A 20,907-nucleotide genomic window follows, 5' to 3' on the forward strand; every position below is an offset into this window, starting at 1 on the left:
AATAAAAGTGTAATGCCCTATCACGGCTTGCCAACAATTCCCACATGATGCCCGAAGTCAGCTGGGATAGGCTCCAGCACCCCACGGGACCCTTGTGCGGATAAGCAATTAATAAAGTTAAAGAATGAATGTTAGAAGCTGAATCATTTTCAATTCCGGACTTGCTTTTTTTATTATTATATGATGATCATTTAAATACATTTTCAACTTCCAGCAAGAAGAATATAAAATCTTTCCTGAATTTAGACATTTGTATTTTTTCCATTGCAAGCTGTCAAATTGATTAAACGACCTTCTCTGATTGGACGCTGTTTGGAGCGGATGTGACGACAGACACTGCGACCAATTAGACAGGAAGCACATGGTTTGGCCTCTCACGTCAGGGACTACTTCCCCACGCTTTCTGGCGTGCACAAGGAGGGTTACACGAAAATTTAAGGTGTTTTACCCCGGCTCTCTGTATATATACATAGGCATAGCTTTATTCATCAGGCAAATTACAGTGTAGAAACCGCAGGTCGACGCTTTGGGGTCATTGGATCTCATGGCAGAACACATAAATAGTGGACAGATGGGTGATAACGTCCCAGAGGACGGACTGACGGGTCAGCAGTTGGCAAACAGAGGAGATGGACTCACGTACAAGTAAGATCCTGACCTTTTTTTGCTTGTAAATCTTCATTTCCATCATGCCAGGTTGAGGAAGGTCTTTTATTACACCACTAACCCAAGAAAGGACGAGTTTGATGTGGAAGAACCTGCACTGATCGAGCCCTGTGTCCTTCCTTAACAGCTTCACAAACGTGGGAAAGTGAAATTGGCTAGTTATTGTAAAAGGTGGTCTATCAAAAATGAGTTGAATTGTAAATTTAGACTGATATTATAAACATTTTTAAAAAATGACAATAAAATTGACAATTGACACCATCAGTCTATGATTGTATGATATTTCATTGCAATAATGGTGGTAGCCATCAATGTAGTTAATTCATGAAATTACCTGATTTTGAGTCTTTTCAGTAGGAATATACCAAAGTTAGCATGTGGTCACTGTAAAAAAGGGGTGAATTTTAATGGATCCCTGGTTTTTGTATCACAGCAAATGAGTTCATAAAGGCAGTGAACAATTGGCAATTACATCATCCTGTGTAGAAAAAGTAAATATCCCAGATGAACTAATGTATCTATCTTTTCTAGGGTCAGACTTTCGCTACCCAAAAAGCAAGCTTGATCATATCATATATGCCATACACTATAAATTGGCATTTTTCTCCTTTAAAAAAATAACTCACTTTTTCTGTAGGACCTCTTTATTTCATATTCATGTCATTGAAAGATATTGCCGCTCTCATTTAGTCTATTTTATTTCAAGTACAACGCAAATTAGAACGTAGAGTTTCTATGTTCTTTCTGGATTCGCTCACGTGCCTGCATTCCAAAACATTAAGTCAAAAATGTAAATTATTAATGGCTCTGATTGTGCTTTTGAATGGTAAGAAGTTTGCAATAAGATGATAACAAAGTTTCTGGAGCAGGTTGAAAAGTCTAAGGTCGTTAGGCACAACCAGAATTCATAGATAATGCACACAAAAAAAGGATTTTCACTGTGCATTGTATTCCCAAAAATATGTTAAATAGAGCTAAGGCACAGGAAAAAATTATAAACTTGCTTACACTGTACTTAATTTTACACATTGATGAATGGTACAGCTTTTATGATTGTCATCATCACCGGGTTACAGCTGGTGCTGGAGCCTATGCCGACCAGTTAACAATGAGCAGTAGGTAATTAGCACCCTGAACTGGTTGCATAGTGAAATTTAACCTACTAAACTAAACTGTAATGCACAGTAACATCAGTTTTAGTAGTTTCAACCAATTACCTGTCAATAATGCAGGTTCTATATTCACACATTAACTTGCAAGTAATTCAGCCTAATGAATATCTTCAAATGTGAAGGAAAAAAACGTCACTTTGAATGAAATTGAGTCAGAACTTTAAAACAGTGTCACATGCTTCGACCTGCTGCTTTGGTCATCATTTCTGTTTTTAGTCTAGTTGTCATCAGGCATCCATGCCACTTGTTTAAATGCAGCCTTAGGCATTAGTGTAATTTAAAACCTTCCTAATAAACCAGTCAGTTTTGTGGCTATCATTTTCACTTTCTGAGATAGAAACTATTTAGAAACCATTGATGCTTTGTGCTCAGTCGCTCATAGTGTAATCTATTAGAATCTAATTGCTATTCTTGGCTAAATTACATTTAAATTGCCTTAACCATCATTAACATGTGTAAACACAGCATGTGTGTATAGCCCTGGTTGAAATCTGTTACCTGGTAAAGGCTCAAACTCATTCCCGATTGATGTTCGAAGGACATTTATTCTGAAAGTTGTGTTTTCCTTTACTTAGGCTGCTTCATTATATATGTTATTCTTATAATATAATCTTGTGCTCACCTTTCAGTGACTTCCTAATTCTGCCAGGCTACATTGACTTCACTGCAGATCAAGTGGTGAGTCGTCATTAATGGCTGTCACAATTTGTTTACCAACACGGCAAATCTGATTACAGCAAATGTGTTGGGATTAGACTGCAGTAATCTGAGTTTAATATGACATTTGGAGTGGTTATGGAGAATTAAACATCCCCTCAATTAAACACATTGTACATGTATTTATTTATTTATTTATTTTATATCAGCATATACTTGTCTCAATTGCAGTTATGCATTGATTGCTAGTAATGATATTCAACCTTGGCTCTTGGTTTCAAGATGGGACCACAAATGTACCGAAAAAATTAACACTTTGGAAAAATAAAATTTACAGTACCTTTTTAATGGAAGGATGTGTTTAAGACCTAACTTTAAAATGTTGAATTTACCCCTGTTTAACTGTTATGTTGGATTGCATTCCACACCCAACCCTTATTTTCCTTTCAAAATCCCTGGCAAGTTTCACACCTGGAGCTGACACATGTTTAAATAAAATTAAACTGATTAAAACACTCAAAATGGATTATTAGATAATTAATTCAAATGATAGATTGATTGATCTTAAAAGCATTCCAGGTGCTTTAGATGTATTAAAAATCAAAGCTATCCTTGTATATATTATGCAATTATTGATTTATTCAATGACTTCAGGCAGTGAGATGGTTGATGTTACAGTCAAATAACATAAATATGAATACGCAGAGTCTTGTGACTCTCACACACATACATGGAATACATGCAAATGAAAATCTTGTGTCTCCAGGACCTGACCTCAGCACTCACTAAACAAATTACAATGAAAACTCCCTGTGTCTCCTCCCCAATGGACACGGTCACTGAAGCAAACATGGCTATCGCGATGGCAGTAAGTATGACTTTTGTTTGACCTTTTGTGGAAGTGTACCCAATGTTGTGGACAGTGTGTGTTTCTATCATCTTTTACAATTTATGAAATTTGCAATATCGAATGATGTATAATAATGTATGGTCTTCTTTAAGCTAACAGGTGGGATTGGCTTCATCCACCATAACTGCACTCCCGAGTTCCAGGCCAATGAAGTCCGTAAAGTCAAGGTATGGATTGGTGACTGTTTTATAATGATACCTTGACCTATGACTGACCTGATTTTTTTTTTTTTGATACAAGTTGTCACCATTAGCTCAAATCATCTTCATAAAACATAGATGATTGCATATTTTGTATAGATTGCTGCAAATTGCAGATTCATTTGTGAAACACATCTTGGTGTCACAATTTATCTGTATTGTACTGTTGTGGCTAAAGTGGGAACAGCAGAAAATCACGTCTGATACTTATACAGATATCAATGTTGTGAGTGAAGGACATTATACATTTACTTAGTATGTTATACATTTACTTAGTATGTTATACATTTACTTAGTATGTTATACATTTACTTAGTATATTATACATTTACTTAGTATATTCCAAACACAGCCTTGTTGTGATATTGTATTATTTATACCCCCCACACGCAGAATTTTATCATCATTGTTTCGGTTCTTCTGTTATTATCCATTGGTGTTGTTAGATCCAGTACAAATATAAACTATTATCTTGCTCCCATTCTTCTTTCCTACACCAGAGGTACGAGCAAGGCTTCATCACAGACCCGGTTGTGATGAGCCCTCATCACCTGGTGCGAGACGTCTTTCAGGCCAAGGCCCGCTACGGCTTCTGTGGTATTCCCATCACAGATGACGGCAAAATGGGGAGCAAGCTGGTTGGCATTATCTCCTCCAGAGACATTGACTTCCTCAAGGATGAGGAACACAATCTGCCTCTCAGTGAGGTGACTGGTATTTTACTAATAAGGATGATACCATAGGTGAAGGTGATGATAAGCCAAAATGCATATTGACAAACTATCCACAGTAATTAGACTAATTTCCTTTGGACATTTGAGAGGAATTTTAAGTGCAACTTGTGCAACAGATGCAAAAATTAAGAAATAGAAAAATGTTACTAATGGGTGTGTATGTAATATTTTTGAACTAAAAATAGAAAAAATGATGAAAAAATTATAATTATTGATTTAAAAGGGGGAGAATCCGGAAATGTAATATACATTTATACTCTTCATTTTAATTTGATCCTAAAACAGAAAGTCAGCACTCATGATTTACTTTCCTGGACCACACAAAATGATGCAGCGGGCCATATTTGGCCCCCGGACCGCCACTTTGACACATGTTCTACAGTGTAGGGTGTATTTAAATTGCAAGACTGGGTGGAATCTGATATATTATAATGTTTCTCATTGTACCTGTTTACATAACTTGACAGGTAATGACAAAGCGAGAGGATCTTGTAATTGCTCCTGCTGGGGTAACATTGAAAGAAGCCAACGAAATCCTCCAAAGGAGTAAGAAAGGTAGGACAAGTCACTGTTGCCTGTGATTGTGCATTTTTGTAGTTTTCATTAGAGGTTAGAGTGAACAAAATAATGTCTTAGTTTTTGGGGACTATTCTGAAAAATTCATAGCATACCATTTCTCATCTTTATTTGTGTTCTTCTTTCAGGCAAACTTCCCATTGTTAATGAAGATGGCTGCTTGGTGTCAATCATTGCTCGAACTGACCTGAAAAAGAACAGGGACTTCCCTTTGGCCTCAAAAGATTCCCGCAAACAGCTTCTGTGTGGTGCCGCCATTGGCACGCATAAGGATGACGAATATCGTCTGGACCTTTTAATGCAGAGTGGAGTTGATGTTATTGTGCTGGTGAGGACAATGTCATTTTAAACACATTATTTTTTCTCATATGGACTGCGATAGTTGGTTTGAATGAAAGAATAATGTGCCACCATTACTTACAGGATTCCTCTCAGGGCAATTCAATGTACCAGATCAACATGATAAAACACATTAAAGAGAAGTACCCAAACCTGCAGGTCATTGCTGGCAATGGTGAGTACAGTCATGCTTTAGCAAAGGAATCAACTGCAAATCCCCTTTAGCCCACTTTCTGTGGGATTCTAGCCTTTGAATGACATTTGGATGACAGCAAATCAGATCTCAGGCAACCATACACTTCCACACACTTTTTTTTGGGACTGACTTTTTAAAGCAAAGAGTAAGTTCCTATTCAGTGCAAGCAAGGTAACAATAAAAAGTATTCCCAATTATATGTAGTATATGAAACATACTTGTGTTTTAATGCCTTGGAATGATATTTTCTTATTACAGTGTTTCTCCAATATCGATTTGTTCTTGTCATTCAGTGGTCACTACTGCTCAGGCGAAAAACTTGATTGATGCAGGAGTGGACGGACTAAGAGTGGGAATGGGCAGCGGCTCTATTTGCATCACACAGGAAGGTTAGTGGCTGAACTAAGTAAATAAACAACCACCCACATGGTTCACAACCATGAATTTATAATCAAGGACTGCGAAGAACTAAAATGGCATCCATTGTTCACTTTCACTTAAAGCTGAAAAAGATGCTTGTGTGTGAATGGCTTCATGTACTTGCTTAATGCTTAATTGCTACTATGTAAATTGACTGACCCTCATGTCAGAGAAAGAAGGCGGCGACCAATTATAATTGAGTTTTTTTTTTACTATGGAAACTATTGTGGATTTCTATTGCATTGAACCGATTGAGGCAAAATGGAGTGCATTGTTTGACTGATTCCAGTCGAGACTTGCATATTTAAACAATGTAGGAAGATTATTTACAATCATGTATGTCAACTCCTGCGGGCAACAATATTTAGCTCAAAACTGTACTGATACCAAAAAGATGTTTAGTTCAATCTCTTAAACAACAATATGGGTAAATAACCTTAAAACTGCCAATGCTCGAATCAGAAGTCTGAAAAACCCTATCAATGACCATTTCAACAATTCCTATCGTAATAATGCCTAACTATTTAACAGCTGCACCATTTGTGTAAAGCGGTACCTCACAGCATCCTCTTTATCTCTTCGTCCATATACTCTCCCATCTCTTTCACTCTGTACTCCCCTTTTTCTCTGTATGGTATGTTTGGTGGTGATGTGCGCAGCTACCCTGAGTATACCTCCATCAATAAAGCTTCACAGCCCTAAAACCCCATCCACTGTTACAGGATTCTCCAGTAAGTTTTCTCTCCTGCCTCAGCTCATTTTTTTTAGCCTGCTTTGGGCTCCCATTGGCTATTTCAGACTGATGCATTTGTTGTTTAACTGGTTTAGATTGGTAGAATTAGTTGTAGATCAAAGTTGTGAGGTTTGGGGCTTTTTTTGTTGCTTGGGATGTTCGTGTGACATCACTAATCATACCACTCACCTTAGTGGCTTTCTCTTCCTCTACTTTCCAGACTGTGTGCTCTCTTGTCATAATGACATTTATGAGACACCTAAAATGTACTGTACTATGTTTTCCATCTCTCTGTATGATCGCTCAAATGGTACTTACAAACTCGGACTTAAGTTCAGAGGGCGGGCAGCTGAGACGTGTCTCATTACCAAACAAAGGGCGCTGAATAAAGCCAAGATGTAGCAAGTCTCCTTATCTGTTCAACACCAAAGGAATGACTTGACAAGCAGATGTGGCAGGTCGTTTATGTTAGCCGAGGCTGTCGGCAATACACTTCGATCCTGATGAGAGCCTAATGATTGTTAAATGAGTCAGATATGTCCAAAAAAGTGTGAGTATCACAGTGGGAATATTGCAATGTCGCGGTTTAAATGAGACATTGTTCTGGCTCAATTTTTGCACAAGTCAATGTGCATTTCAAAGAAAGTAAAATAAGTCAAGGAAAGACTGTTTACTTTTACTTGCTTTAATGCTCCTCTTTTGTTATCGTAACAGTACTGGCGTGCGGCAGACCTCAAGCCACAGCAGTTTATAAGGTGTCTGAGTACGCTCGACACTTTGGCGTGCCCGTCATCGCTGATGGGGGTATTCAGAACGTTGGACACATTGCCAAAGCTCTGGCCCTTGGTGCATCCACAGGTATTGCACTGCTAGATTTTTTTCTCTCACTACAGTCATTTTAATTTCTCATATTATTATGCAGTGATGATGGGCTCTCTGCTTGCTGCCACCACCGAAGCTCCTGGAGAATATTTCTTCTCAGATGGTATCAGGCTAAAAAAGTATCGAGGCATGGGCTGCCTTGATGCTATGGACAAAAACTTGGGGTCCCAGACGAGATACTTCAGGTGTGAATGTATAGACTAATCAATCATTCATTTCATTTTATTATCGGTACCTCTATTCCTCACAAGAGTTGCGGGGGTGCTGGAGTGCATCCAGGACAACTATGTTCAGGGGACACATCTTTGTTGTCTGATGACTGTATGGGTGTATGTGTGCCCACAGTGAAAGTGACAACGTCAAAGTTGCTCAGGGTGTTTCAGGAGCTGTGCAGGACAAAGGTTCCATCCACAAGTTTGTTCCCTATCTACTGGCTGGCATTCAACATTCGTGTCAGGATATTGGCACCAAGAGCCTCAATCAGCTCAGGTATACACAGAGGCACGACGGGGGTTGGAAGCGCTACAGCATATGGTGTGAGATCGTAGTATAGTGTACCGAAATTCTTGTTCACATCTCAACTTTGTAATTTCGGAAACATGTACTTATTTCTACGCTCCACTCGGCTCGGCTTTCTTTCTTGTAAAGAAAGTTCATACCATTACAGCCATATGACAATTCAACCCATTGGAAGCGGTTCGATATATGCTTCCATTGCGTTCTTACAAAATGGTTATCTTGTCTTGTGGCAGAGCCATGATGTACAGTGGAGAGCTGAGATTCGAAAAGAGAACTGCATCGGCTCAAATGGAGGGTGGCGTCCACGGTCTGCACAGGTAAGCACACGCACGGGGCGCCACATTAAGCCATTTCGCAACACGTCTTCCAATTAGGACAGGTTTTTCCATTTCAACGGTTGTTCAGGAGGCTTACTTATATCATCACTGGTGCCATTTTTCTTGGTAGGAAATGCCAAAATCAGTCCTGTGATTTTTGTTTTCTTTTTATGACAGTTATGAAAAGCGGCTCTTTTGAAGAGGATCCTTCAGCTGAACATTAACTTTTTATGCAACCATGCCAAAAGTGTCCAGGTCGTGGCATATATTTCTGATACACATCAGTGCATTTCACTTCATGAAGTCTTCCATTTTTAGCATCTTCTATGCTATGCATCTTTGAGTAATGTGTGCTCTAAGCCTTATCAGTCAGTGCACATGTGACTGTCCCCTATTGCCTTCCATCTTATCACGTGCCTGGTACTCACACTTTGTTTTTGAAAATAAAAGTTTTTTTTCCACGTCCTCATTTGATTTTGTTTTGTGCATATGATATCTTTTGGATAATCTATGGTGATATAAATTAACTATACATAACTTCACTTGATATGTACTTTGTCATATCAAAAGTTTAGAATTGGTTGACTAACATTTAATCATACAGTGCACAAAAGGATATTAAGTTTCCCTTTCCAGTTAAGAGTTGAATCAGTTAGAGAAGGAGGAGTTTACTCTTGTAGTTAGAAGTGAAAGTGAAATCAATTTGATGGGCTTATAAAGAGGAAGTTACCACCAGAGCAGGAGGAGGACGAAGACGAGCAAGAGGACGGACCGTAGTGCTGGTGAGATTTACAACACACGTGCATACTTTCCTCACAATTCCTTTACAGTTTACTTGAGTCATTTTATTTCCATTTGTGTGGTGTATCAGAAGCCTGAGCCTTCATCTTGGCAGTGAATGTATCATTCTTTGCTCCTCATCAGCGTCTGAGTCCCAAAAATGCGTTTGTCTGATTTCTTAATGTGTTTACGACTTTTAAGTTAAAATTGCTGGAAGTACTCGTATTCCTTTAAGGGTTTTCCATGTAGCTTTGACATCCTGAAAGTGTTGAGTTTTACTTTCCTTTCTGATTTAACCGGTTACTCAAGATGAGGCCCCGCCTATGATTCATGCCAATGAAGGAGGCAGCAGGTGAGTGGACAGCGTGATCTTCAGGGACACACATTTTGTGTGTCAATGTGTTTTTCTTTGAGAACATGTTTAGAATGAGCTACAATTGCCTGGTTCCCTTACACGGGCTAATGCTGATTCTATAGGCAACCCAAAAACATCTGAAATATGTCTCTTTAGATTGATGCCCATACAACCTGGGAATAGACCAATCTCAGATTTTATTTGGACTCATCCACGATTAATGAAGGAGTAGGCTTTTTAATTTGCGTTTTCCGAAAAAACAACAGACCCAAATCAACCTTTTGAGACCTCGGTCTAGAAATTGAAGGACGCAAAGGCCAAGATCATTCACACAGAAATGGAAAGAAATTGACTTTTTTTTTTGCGGTTTTAAGATCTTTTTGGAATCAAATTCAAATACCACAGAAGTAATTCATAACTGGAGTAACATCTCAGAGCAAAAGTACTTAAATTACATCTAAGTGCCTCAGATTTCAGCCTTTATGTGATTCTGTTTCCATTGTTGAGAATGGCAGATTATGAGAGATTATTTCAATTGCAATTTGCTTTCGAGAGGAGACGCCTGGAAATACTGTATAGATATACTAGAGATAGAGATATAAATATGTATCTACATGTAAATATTGACAAATGAACAACATTTTGTGCGCTGTATACAATGCAATTTCACAAGGAACCTGTATTTCTGTAGAGAGTCTGATTTTGTCTCCTTTTCAACATGTTATCAGGTCAAGATTCATTGGCGGGAGGGATTGTAACGGAACCCATAATACAGCTGTGACTGTGACCCCCAGCTGGTTAGGGGCTCCGTTTCTACCCCACCATGCATAAAACATCTCAACACTTGAGATGGCCACATCGTTAATTATTTATCACAGGAAAAATTTGAACATTATTGTTTTGTTAGCGGATATTGCATTGTAAAAATTTTAGAAGACACAAAGGTGTTTTTCCTTGATGACACGATTTCTCACAGCTTGCTTAGACAACAGGAAGCGACCGGGTATTCCTTGTCAGCCACGAATAATACCAATTAAAAATGGTCACAGAGGAGCAGGTTACAAATGCGATCAAAGTATCAGTATAATTCAATAATTTTACTGATGTACAATGTAAAAAAAAATGACTTTACTATCAAATCTCATCCAAAAAAGTTAATAATTTGTTGCCATTTTTCTCACTTCATTCTTTTTGGCAGACTACATTTATTGCATAGATGCAATTGTTGCATAGATACAATATCTACAAGAGATGATCACAACTAAAAGTTACACTATTTTCTTAAAGATACACCTGTTAATTGTGACTTTCATTTTACCTGTGCTTTCGTGGTTTTCTGCTGCTTCCTCCCACACTCAAAATATGCTTGATTTGTTCTAGTACAACATTTTTTATAGTGAACAGCATTGGTTGTGTCCATACTAGCATGTACTCTGTGATTGACATTTGGAGTAATTCATGACCTTATGTGGGTGGTAATTGAAGAAAGGGGCATTGTGTGTGGATCATTTTATTTAGTCTTTTATTATTTTATTAGAGGCGGGGTGCACTGCCAACTAGTTGCCAGCTAATTCTAAGGCACAATTATCCAAACAACCATTTACATTCACGTTCTCACCTGCAAACAACGAAAGGTGTGTAGTCAACCTACCGAGCATGTTTTTGTGATGTGGGAGGGAACCACAGTAAAAGTTCAAAGCCAATGCACAGACACATCAGCAAAATCCACACGTGGATGTGACCTGGATTTGAACCCAGAGATGTGAGCCCGACAGGCTTTAACACACAATATTTGATTGGAATAATACGAAATAAACAACAAGCAGGCTATTCCCAGGGTAGTGTGCAATTGGATTTTTACTTTCTTGATTCAGAGGACAATAATTATTGCATTTAGTATTCTATCTGTCAGTCTGCCACTTTTTTTTTTCCATTTTCTAACATTAAAGTGCAGTGCCATTTGAACAAGAAATTGTCTGTAGTGTTTCATTGTGCCCTAAGTAGGCGTGCCTTAAGTCACCTTGTATGTACGTATACTCAATTGGAATTGATGACACAATAAGTGCTCAAATTTTTTTAGTATTTGGGAAACCAGCAAATCATGAACCGTACAAAAAATATTGGTATTAGTGCATTACTCTCGGCCTGGTGCCCAATTTTAATGGTGCACATTTTGCACTTCATGTTCTTTTCATTTTATGCAATTAATACGAGTGACGCTTTTTGCCCCAACTAGTTTGCCTTTTGAGGGGCGGAGTCTGGGTGACTTTTCCTTCGGTCCAACCCGGAAATGTTCTCGAAACGGAACACAAACTGAACAGTCAGTGGTTCCGCTTGGGCAAAAAAAAAAAAAAAAAAAAAAAAAAAAAAAAAAAACACCCACCCCATGCGCCCCCTTTCCACTTGAGCCAATAATTAACATCGACGAGGTCTCGTCTGTGTGTGTATTTTCCCACGCTTTAATGGAGCCAAATTTACACTCACCTCGATCACCGATGTAACAGCATGGCGTCGATGTGCTTGTAGATGCGCCCGTTTGTATTGTTATGATAACGATGGAGAACGCCGAGGATTCGTCTGCACCCCTCCGTATCACTACCACGGTCCGGGCGCTGAGCTCCGCACTGCGGCCCACGCGTCGTTGTGCGGTCGACTCTGGCCGGAGAGACGGCGACAGGATGTTCCCGGATCCGGAGAAGCTTTGGTTCAAGGAGAGCAGTGCCAAGAACCTCCGAACCCGAGACTTCTTGTCCCCGAGTTCCATGTTCAACACGCTCTTTGCGGACGGACAGGTTGGCTTCTGGCTTTACAACACTTACCTTCCATTTATAACTCTGTATTAATTAATAAACAACAACAACAAACACGATCGGGAAAAACTCATGTAAGCACAACATAGTTCCATTTACCTTAAAAAGCTGTGCGATAATGTATTCTACGTTCAGTTATATGGAAACATGCAGATCTGTAAAAACAGCCATAATAAACTACCTTGATTTTGCTACTTATAGCTACCAGGATATGATAAAAATAAAATGGACATTTATTGTACACTATGAATTTCCCAAACGCCTAATATGGTATCATGCAGCATCGTCTCCAAAAAAATAGAGTAAAATTCCTTGATGAAATAAATTTATAAAGACTTGTACAGTATACTTAATACATGGTTACAACTTCCCTATACAGATGGTGTGTCACTTTCCAAAGATATAAAAGGGCAGGGGTCATTATTAACATCTACTGTACACTCCACAGTACATTTGTATTAAGAATCATTTTTAAAAACACTCACCAAGGAGGCCATAGTTAAAGAGCATAGTGATCGACCCAACGGTGTGCTCGAGGCGATAATTACATACCCATGAGTGCCTGATCGCAATATAGGTCAAACAGTCATCCTCAATTGCAATTATTTATGCACAAAAAATGCACAGCATCGTGGGTACACTGGAGTCTATTCCAGGTGAAATTGAGTCAATGATCCCTACCAGTCAAGACAAATTAAATAGAATTTGATGGACTTCCTTCTACACGCAAACTAAAGCACAATTCCCATGTATTCTGATTGGAAACTAAGTATGGGATAACATACCTCCAAATAAATACTGTAAAATATGTAAACACCCGATGAAAAACAAGAGCAAGGGACTCGTATCATCTTCTTCCGCTTCATCCAAAGTCGGGTGGCGGGGGCAGCACCTTCAGCAGGGAAGCCCAGACTTTCCTCTCCTCAGCAACGAACTATACAATGATAATGGACTTTGGACACAAATCTATCAATACCACTGTACTAATGAACAATTTTGTTTCCACAAAGGTTCCTCTGGCGGTGATGTCCAGGATTCTATCTGTCCGAGGACGTGGGGTCCTCCCTCTGGCAAGTGGAGAAGTAATGGATGAGGGCTTGAGGGTGAGGGTGGACCGTGCTGCAGCCTTCAGGGCTGTACTGGAGAGCGGCCTGACGCAGTACCTGACACCTCCTGAGCAGAGGCAAGGCTGCGTGGTGCTCAACTGTCCGGCCCTGCACCCCAAACCGGAACCCCCGACTCCTGACAGCCTTACTTTGGGACAACTTAGGACCATTCTGTTGGCCGACCACACGGGGGCACTGTTGAGAGGGCAAGGGTAAGTTAGATTGAATTTCCGCTTAAATTTACAATAGTCGCCGGGGTGCTGCAGCATATCCAAACCAACTTGGTGCACCAGGCATGGGGTAGTAGCCAGCCAATCACAGGGCACGAGGATTCATGCTGATATCATGCTCTTATAAATTTAATTTCCTAAATAAGGGATGAATAAAGTTATCCAATCCAATATCTCAGGGCAATTTAGAGTGTTCAAAAAGCCTACCATGCATTTTTTCCAATGTGGGAGGAAACCAGAGTACTCTGAGTAAACCCACACAGGCCTGGGGAGAACATGCAAACTCTGCAAAGGAAGGTCCAAATTTGGGATTGAACCCTCCAACTCAGATTTGCAAGGCTGACCTGCTGACCACTCCTCCACCAAGCTGCCCTCACATTTGTCACTTTGTCAGTATATATACATGAATAAAAACAGTGCTAATGGGAAAGGTATGTCCAACAGTGAGTTGTGTGCATGTACATGGCTCTGAGTGGGTTTAGTAAGGCTCCTGCAAGGGGGACAAGTGGTTGTTGAAGGCTGTGATTTATCGAAATGAATGGCCCTTGGGACAAAAGTCATTTCTTCCCCCTGTATTTTTCAGCAAGGGTATCGTAATCATCGCCACTTCACTAGAGATGTTTTTGTTGTTGTTGTAAAGTATATATATATTGTTTTAAAATATTTTTCCAGTGAAAAATATCTTCTAAATTTGACTACTAGACCAGATGTGATATGTGCAGCCTATGACTGTTCTTTCTTGGCCACTATTTCAGGTTTACAGTGTCTATGTGTCCTCTGCTGCCCAAAGACAGCGTCATTGTCAACTTCCTTCGCACTCTGGGAATCGACTGGCCTACATTCCCTGACAATTGGACCAACGAGGAGCGAGAGGAGAAGATTCAGGATGCGCTGGAAAAGTCAGCATACCGAGAGAAGGAAATTGAGAAGGACAGGAGGATGAATGGCGGGCCGGGCAAGAAGAAAGCAGACAAAGTTGAGAATGAAGGAGCAATCAGGATAAACTTAAAACGAGTGTTTCAGGATGAGGGCTTGCAAGGATACGATCCCAGCCTTGGAACTTGCACAGGTGAGTCTACTGTACCCTGAGGTTATTTTGTTCTATTCCTGAGGTTGTTCTAAATGGAACACATACATTATAAGCATTATGGCTATGGATTTGACTTCATTGCTATTTTACAAGGGAATTAGGAAACTTTTTGTCAAAATGTATAAAAATATAAAATACACATCATGTAATGGAAGTATCAAATAATCCAGAGTATCTCCATTAGAGAATAATTCACATGGAACAGAAGGGTTAGATTGATGACTTAATTGAGCAGTGTGTCCCCTAAAACCTATCTTTTATTGGTACAAATGCATTCAGTCTACAGAGACAGTGTTTCCCATCTGGCACAACTGGACCTGGCCGCAGCCGACTGCACAGTAAGACACCACACATACCTAAAGATCCACAACAGATCAACCAATGATATCTACACAACATTTTGTAGGTTATCACGGCGACCACATTGCACGTGACTTCTTGTCAGGATGAGTTCCGCCAGCAGCAGATAGCCATGCTGTGGAGAGCCAGTGGGGCGATGCACACTCAGGTAACCAACCACACACACGTGCGCACAGACACACACACGGAGCTATTTATATCTCGTGCTCTTGGGTGTGTGCAGAGACATCTGGTGTGTGGGCCTGTCAAGACACCTGCTTCTCAACTCTCAGCTGCACAGTACTTGCAGTAAGACATCTCATTCCTTCTCATTACAAATTATGTCCTTAATAGAATTTACTACTTTGGATTTATGAAGTAGAATGCAACTAGAAAACTCCTTTCCTCTATTAAAATGTACTCACTGACGACATTAGACGTCCAATCCATTTTGACGGAGAGGACTGATAGTGGTTATTCACTGCTAAGTTCTTTTAGTTCAAATGGCACTGAAACAAAATTATTGACTGTCAGTCCTGCTAGTTCAAATGGCTTAGACGTCTATCGCCCTCACTGACAGTGAATGGGGGTGCAAACCTCTGTTTTTTAAGCATATGGTATAATGTAAAGCACTCTCAGCTCACTATTTTACCTTTATTTGATCAGTGAAAAAATTCCCAAGCGACTTAATATAAATTTGTCTTTGCATCATGGCTGTCAGACACCCAAAAATGGCAATTCCGTCTCTTTGAGAAACTTGTTAGGGTACCTCCGTCCCTTTCTTATGTGACCCCATCGCTACAATATTCTTACTTTTGCTTTTCGAGGTCTGACGTTTGAGCATATTATATAAATTGACATTTTACATATATCTGGAGGAGAGTGAAATATAGGCATATGAATCATCCAACAGTAGTGTTAAAAGTGTTGTCCTATGCATAAAAGAAATACATTTCCTCTTAAAATAATTGGAAAATGATTCAATTATAAAACCTGCTGTGTGCCCATTCGACTTGGAGTCCGCCCAAGTACTAAGTGTTAGCTAAGCTGCTGCATGAGTTGCAATTTGTCTTGAGGTGGGCCGCCAAGGAGGTGGGGGGGCACGTGGTGGAGGTAAGGAGCGCGACATACATCAGAGCAAAGGAAGGATCTGGGTAAAAGGCGGACATCGGACCACCGAGTTTTTCAGTTGCTCCTAGTGGCAGATAAAAGATTTCTCAAAACCTAGGTGAAAGGTGTTAGAAAAACACCAGTGTTTTTAATCAGGCAATGACCATATACAATTATTAAAACATTCACATTTGAATGCACCACCGCCCCCTTTAATTAAATGTTTTTTCTGTTTCCCTTTCAACAGGCTTAGAAGAGGTCAAATGAAGGAAGCCTCAGAGATGAAATATGGGGATCAAGTAGAAGGTATGTGCGTGTGCATGTGTGTAACAGTCACGGTTAACCGTAGCTGGAATAAATGAACTGCATTTCCCCTTCACATTTTGTAGGTCAGACATGGGATGACATCATCAGGGTAATGAGCTCTGCCACAATCAGATTTGAACTACTCTCGACAGTCCACACCAGTCCAGTGAGTCTGCAATACCATGTCGTCTTTCGTACAGATATTTAATTATTGTAAATGTTTAACAGACATTTGGAAGATTGGCCAATTAATGGCCTATAATGGCTACCCAAAAAACAGGACCCATTTTACTGTATTTACCCTACTCAACTCCATGACAGATAGAGTCTTGAAATGTCCATACACAGACATTTTAAAATACAGTCATACCTCTACTTACAAACTCCTCTAGGTACCAACACTTTCAGGTTACAATTTTTTTTTACATACAAATGAGTGACTCGAGATACGAAAAAGATCCAAGTTATGAAATCCCCCAAAACCTAAATAAGTTTCCTTATGCATCATTTTTTTTTAAACTTTCCTCAAAGAAGTTTCAAAAAAAAGTTCTGTAACCAATTAATTTTGTCAGTAAAGGTACAATTGAATTTGATTATTAAATTATAATAATAAGCCTTGGATATGTGTGATTCCACATTTTTCTGTTCAGGTGACGCTGGATGTCCAGACAGAAGGCGGCGTATCTACCAAAGGGCCAAGAGGCGGCGTGTTTGTCATGTACAACTGCGCAAGACTGCACACACTATTTGATAGCTACGACCGAGGAGTGGAGAAAGGTGAAGTTATGTTTTTTCTTTTTTTTCAGATCATATGGTGCACTTAAAATACTTTATATTTGTCCCAAAAAAGGACAGGACGTCTCATAATCAATGCATTTTCTTCATAAATTCAGGTTTTTACATTGCTCAAGACACATTCATCATTCGTGAAAATTTATGAACATAACACTAAAACAAATAATGAATAAATAGAACAATAAGTACAATGTTATACAAAAAAAAAAAAGACAAATGCAGTTCATTGAGGCACTTGTGAGCTTTATTATGAGTTGTGATAAATGTATGAATCTCCTTTCATTCATGTTATATATAACGGTACCTAGTTGCACTTTAACTACAAGTGACTATTTTCATGTACCACATCAATACGTTTTACACATATTTTTGGGGGGTGAGGGGTCAAGTTAAAACAATTCTCAGGTAGACAAGATATGCTTTTTTCTCAAACTCCCCACCCCTATCAACAAAAACTACAGTAGATTTTTTTCCATTTTGTTGTCTTGCTGTGAGCAACTGCGAGTGTGGGACTGCAGATTTTGTTACCATGACAACTGTAGGCGGAACAGCTTCTACTTCTGGAGCAGCGCCCAGTGTGTGTGTGTGTTTATGTGTGTGTGTTACAACAAGCATCTGTAATTGACTTCGTTGAGGGCAAGCAAGGAATCGATTCCCGCACAGTGGGGGTGTGAATGGTTGTCTATCTCTTTATGTACCCTGTGACAGACAGGTGGTCAATCTAATGGTCACCTGAGGTAGGCTCAAGCACCCCCGTCCCTCACCGGCAAAAGCGGTGTTAAAAATCTGCATAAAACAAACACAAAAAAAATACTTGCTTATTCCAGATGTGATGATCTTGCATTTTTTGCAGGTTTGTACCCAGAAATTCCTGATAGTTCAGAACTGGACTTTTCTGCCCTCAAAGAAGAGGTATGCTGTACTACATTTTATGGAATCAAAACGTTTTTTTTCCAACTCAACTGCTTTTTATACTACTGAACAAACTGGTGGCAAATGTTTTTTTTTTTGCAGGGAGAGTGGCTCCTACTCTTCAATTACCTCATTCCCTTCTCTGAGCTGCTGGACCAATCAGGACAAGCGTTGGACAGTGAAGGGGCAGGGGCTCGCGTCAGCCTGAAAACGGAACAGGTTAGAATAAAACCGGTTTGAAGAATTCACATTGACTGTGAAACTTTTTATTGAATTGCTATTTCTCCCCCCACGCTCAGATTTGCAAGTTTTTGGTGTCTCTCAGTAAAGACTTCAGCTCGTATTACAACAGAGTCCACGTCTTGGGGGTGAGGCCATGTTTGGAGTTCTTTATAGAAGTAGTATTAGGAGACTGTCACTAATAACTGGTATCTTTAATACATCCTTTCCTTCATCTCTCTGTTTTTATTTTATTTTGATTCTAGTTCATTTGACTAAAATGCTAATTATCTGTGAGACATTTCTTTGAGTGAAAATAGATTTAACCACAACAACAAGTGTAAATATCACTTGTTTTCTTTCAAGTACTGTAACAGGTTCAATTGTATGACAGATTTATGTTCTTGTTGAGTAATGTTGGAGGGATTATTCTCTTTTTTTTCCTCAGGAGCCATTGCCTCATCTCTTCAACCAGATGTTTTGCCGCCTCTATCTTTTGAGAGCTTTGCGGGAGCTCTACCACAGCGCCCTGGAAACTCTCAACCTTCCACCCATTCGGCAACTTTAGCCTCCATATTCTGTGTCTCGCTCGGCCCTACCTGCCGCTCGCCCGTAGCGTAGTGTTACATTTTTATTCCACATCTGTTTTAATATGTCAAATCAATGTGATATGGCCTCATTCACATTCTCTTGTAGCCAATGAGTTGTGCACCTAAACACACCATACAGTAGTTTGAATCTCTTTTTAATGTGATGCCATATTTCAACTTTGAATCCTAGTCTTTGTGCCAAGTATACCAATATTTCATTGTCTCAGCACAAAAAACCTGCTTATGATGAGCCGCATTCCCGAATCCATGTGATTTAGCTTCCTTCAATTTATGTATAACAGACAAATATTTATTATACAATTTAACCAGGCCTGTACAGCAAAGTTATTCAAGATGTAGTATGAATCTTCTAAATAGACATTTTCATATGATTTCTTTTAGTCTAGTCAGGCCATCACGGTAATGCACGAAAGAGCATGAATATATTGTATATGAAGATTTTTGTTTTCTAAATAATTATTTATGGGAGGGGAATCATCAAAATTCATGATTAATCAATTATATTACAAAGTCATCTTGTTGCCATTTCACTTCATCTATCATGTGCCATCCTTATTTTTCAAATGGAATTGTAAATAAATGTCACCTTCCACTGCATGAAATTCAAATGTTGATATGCCTAACTTATTTATATTTTTAAATAACCCTTTTTTGTTTTCATGATAAGGGTAATGGAGGGACATTTAAAAAAAATGATGATGCATTCACTGTAAATGTTATTGGCCTGTGCATCTATGCTCATAGAATTAAAACAGAAGAAGGATTTTTGTCTGTTTTTGTTGTCAGCGTGGTTTACCTCGGCAGTTGACTTAAAACTGTAGTGTACCAGTTTCACCAATGGGGGGCAATATGTTTTCAAATATATAGATTACACCTAAATCTAGATGCAAACACTGGAAATTGCTGTTTGTGCTTTAGAAATAAGCAATCTACTATATTTAATGGAATGCCATTAAAAATGCAAAACTGTACAATATTGTTATAGGTTGATCAAGATTTCAAAATGAGTGACACAGGAAGTCCAATCAAGGAAGAGGAAGTGTGCAAAATGTGTCACCTGTGGAGAGAGCAACTTCACTAAAAAAAACATTTTAAAACAATCATGTCTTATATGCATCATAGCAATTTAGATAACTGCTGTGTAGAGCATTTTGGGAAGGTCTAGGTGGTATTTCCAAGGACATACCTGCTGAATTTTCACTGCATGACAAGGAAAACAATTACTAGGTAAGTCTAATACTCTTCCCAGGTAACCAAACCTACTTACATTTAGTACTATACTGGCTGACAGTAACTCTCCCATGAAGTTGATTGCTTTTCAAGGGTCTCAAACAAATTTTGTTTCTTGGGCCTTATTGCCAGAAATTAAAACTAAAGAGGGCTCAACCAGTAAATTGTTGCTTTATTAAGTTAATTTTCTCACCAACATATAAATGTATATGTACACTATTCAATTGCTTATCGAGTCCTTGTGTGTATCTAAAAAGAGCTGTGCATCTGGTCATCATAAAACAAGTATCGTGTAGATATACTTTTTTGAATTTCTTAGTATTTCCCTGTACTACATCTTGAAGTCAGTGAAGTTACTACTTCAAATAACTTTTGTTTTGATCAGGTGAGAAAAATCAGGTTGAAAACGGCAATTGTTTTTGCAATTAACTCGTTTGCTGCATTGATGGCAGTAAACATCAAATCCAATTTTATCGAATGATCACTGCCAAGGCAGTGCCATCACTTCTGTTTGCGGGAAGTTTGGTGCGTACACTCATGAGCCCGAAAGTTTAACACGCGTGTTATTGTTTTATCATGTAGTTTTCAACAGGAGAAAAAAAAATTGGACACATCAATTTAAAACAAAACAAAGGCCAAGGCAAATTTGATCAGATGCCTCTCCAATGCCAATTGCAATGGCACCTGATCATT

At 39.1% G+C, this 20,907-nt stretch overlaps 2 protein-coding genes across 2 annotated transcripts; both read left to right on the plus strand.

Annotated features, from left to right (window-relative positions):
• Positions 1-320: 320 nt before the first annotated feature.
• impdh2 (IMP (inosine 5'-monophosphate) dehydrogenase 2) lies at positions 321-8,790 on the plus strand. Its single transcript, XM_077715530.1, has 14 exons — positions 321-645; positions 2,468-2,516; positions 3,262-3,363; positions 3,498-3,572; positions 4,106-4,312; positions 4,807-4,894; positions 5,044-5,243; positions 5,339-5,429; positions 5,744-5,839; positions 7,318-7,461; positions 7,526-7,670; positions 7,831-7,974; positions 8,238-8,321; positions 8,499-8,790. The coding sequence occupies exons 1-14, from the start codon at positions 545-547 to the stop codon at positions 8,518-8,520; spliced, it is 1,548 nt and encodes a 515-aa protein (XP_077571656.1). The 5' UTR covers positions 321-544; the 3' UTR covers positions 8,521-8,790.
• Positions 8,791-9,048: 258 nt separating this feature from the next.
• dalrd3 (DALR anticodon binding domain containing 3) lies at positions 9,049-19,747 on the plus strand. Its single transcript, XM_077715522.1, has 14 exons — positions 9,049-9,103; positions 11,983-12,248; positions 13,277-13,584; positions 14,358-14,671; positions 14,972-15,030; positions 15,099-15,200; positions 15,276-15,340; positions 16,389-16,447; positions 16,531-16,613; positions 17,098-17,224; positions 18,096-18,154; positions 18,257-18,373; positions 18,454-18,522; positions 18,822-19,747. Exons 2-14 carry the CDS (start codon positions 12,003-12,005, stop codon positions 18,939-18,941), a joined length of 1,728 nt encoding a protein of 575 aa, XP_077571648.1. The 5' UTR covers positions 9,049-9,103; positions 11,983-12,002; the 3' UTR covers positions 18,942-19,747.
• Positions 19,748-20,907: the final 1,160 nt, after the last annotated feature.

The sequence above is a fragment of the Stigmatopora nigra genome, chromosome 1 (assembly GCF_051989575.1).
Source record: "Stigmatopora nigra isolate UIUO_SnigA chromosome 1, RoL_Snig_1.1, whole genome shotgun sequence".
Lineage (NCBI taxonomy): Eukaryota > Metazoa > Chordata > Actinopteri > Syngnathiformes > Syngnathidae > Stigmatopora > Stigmatopora nigra.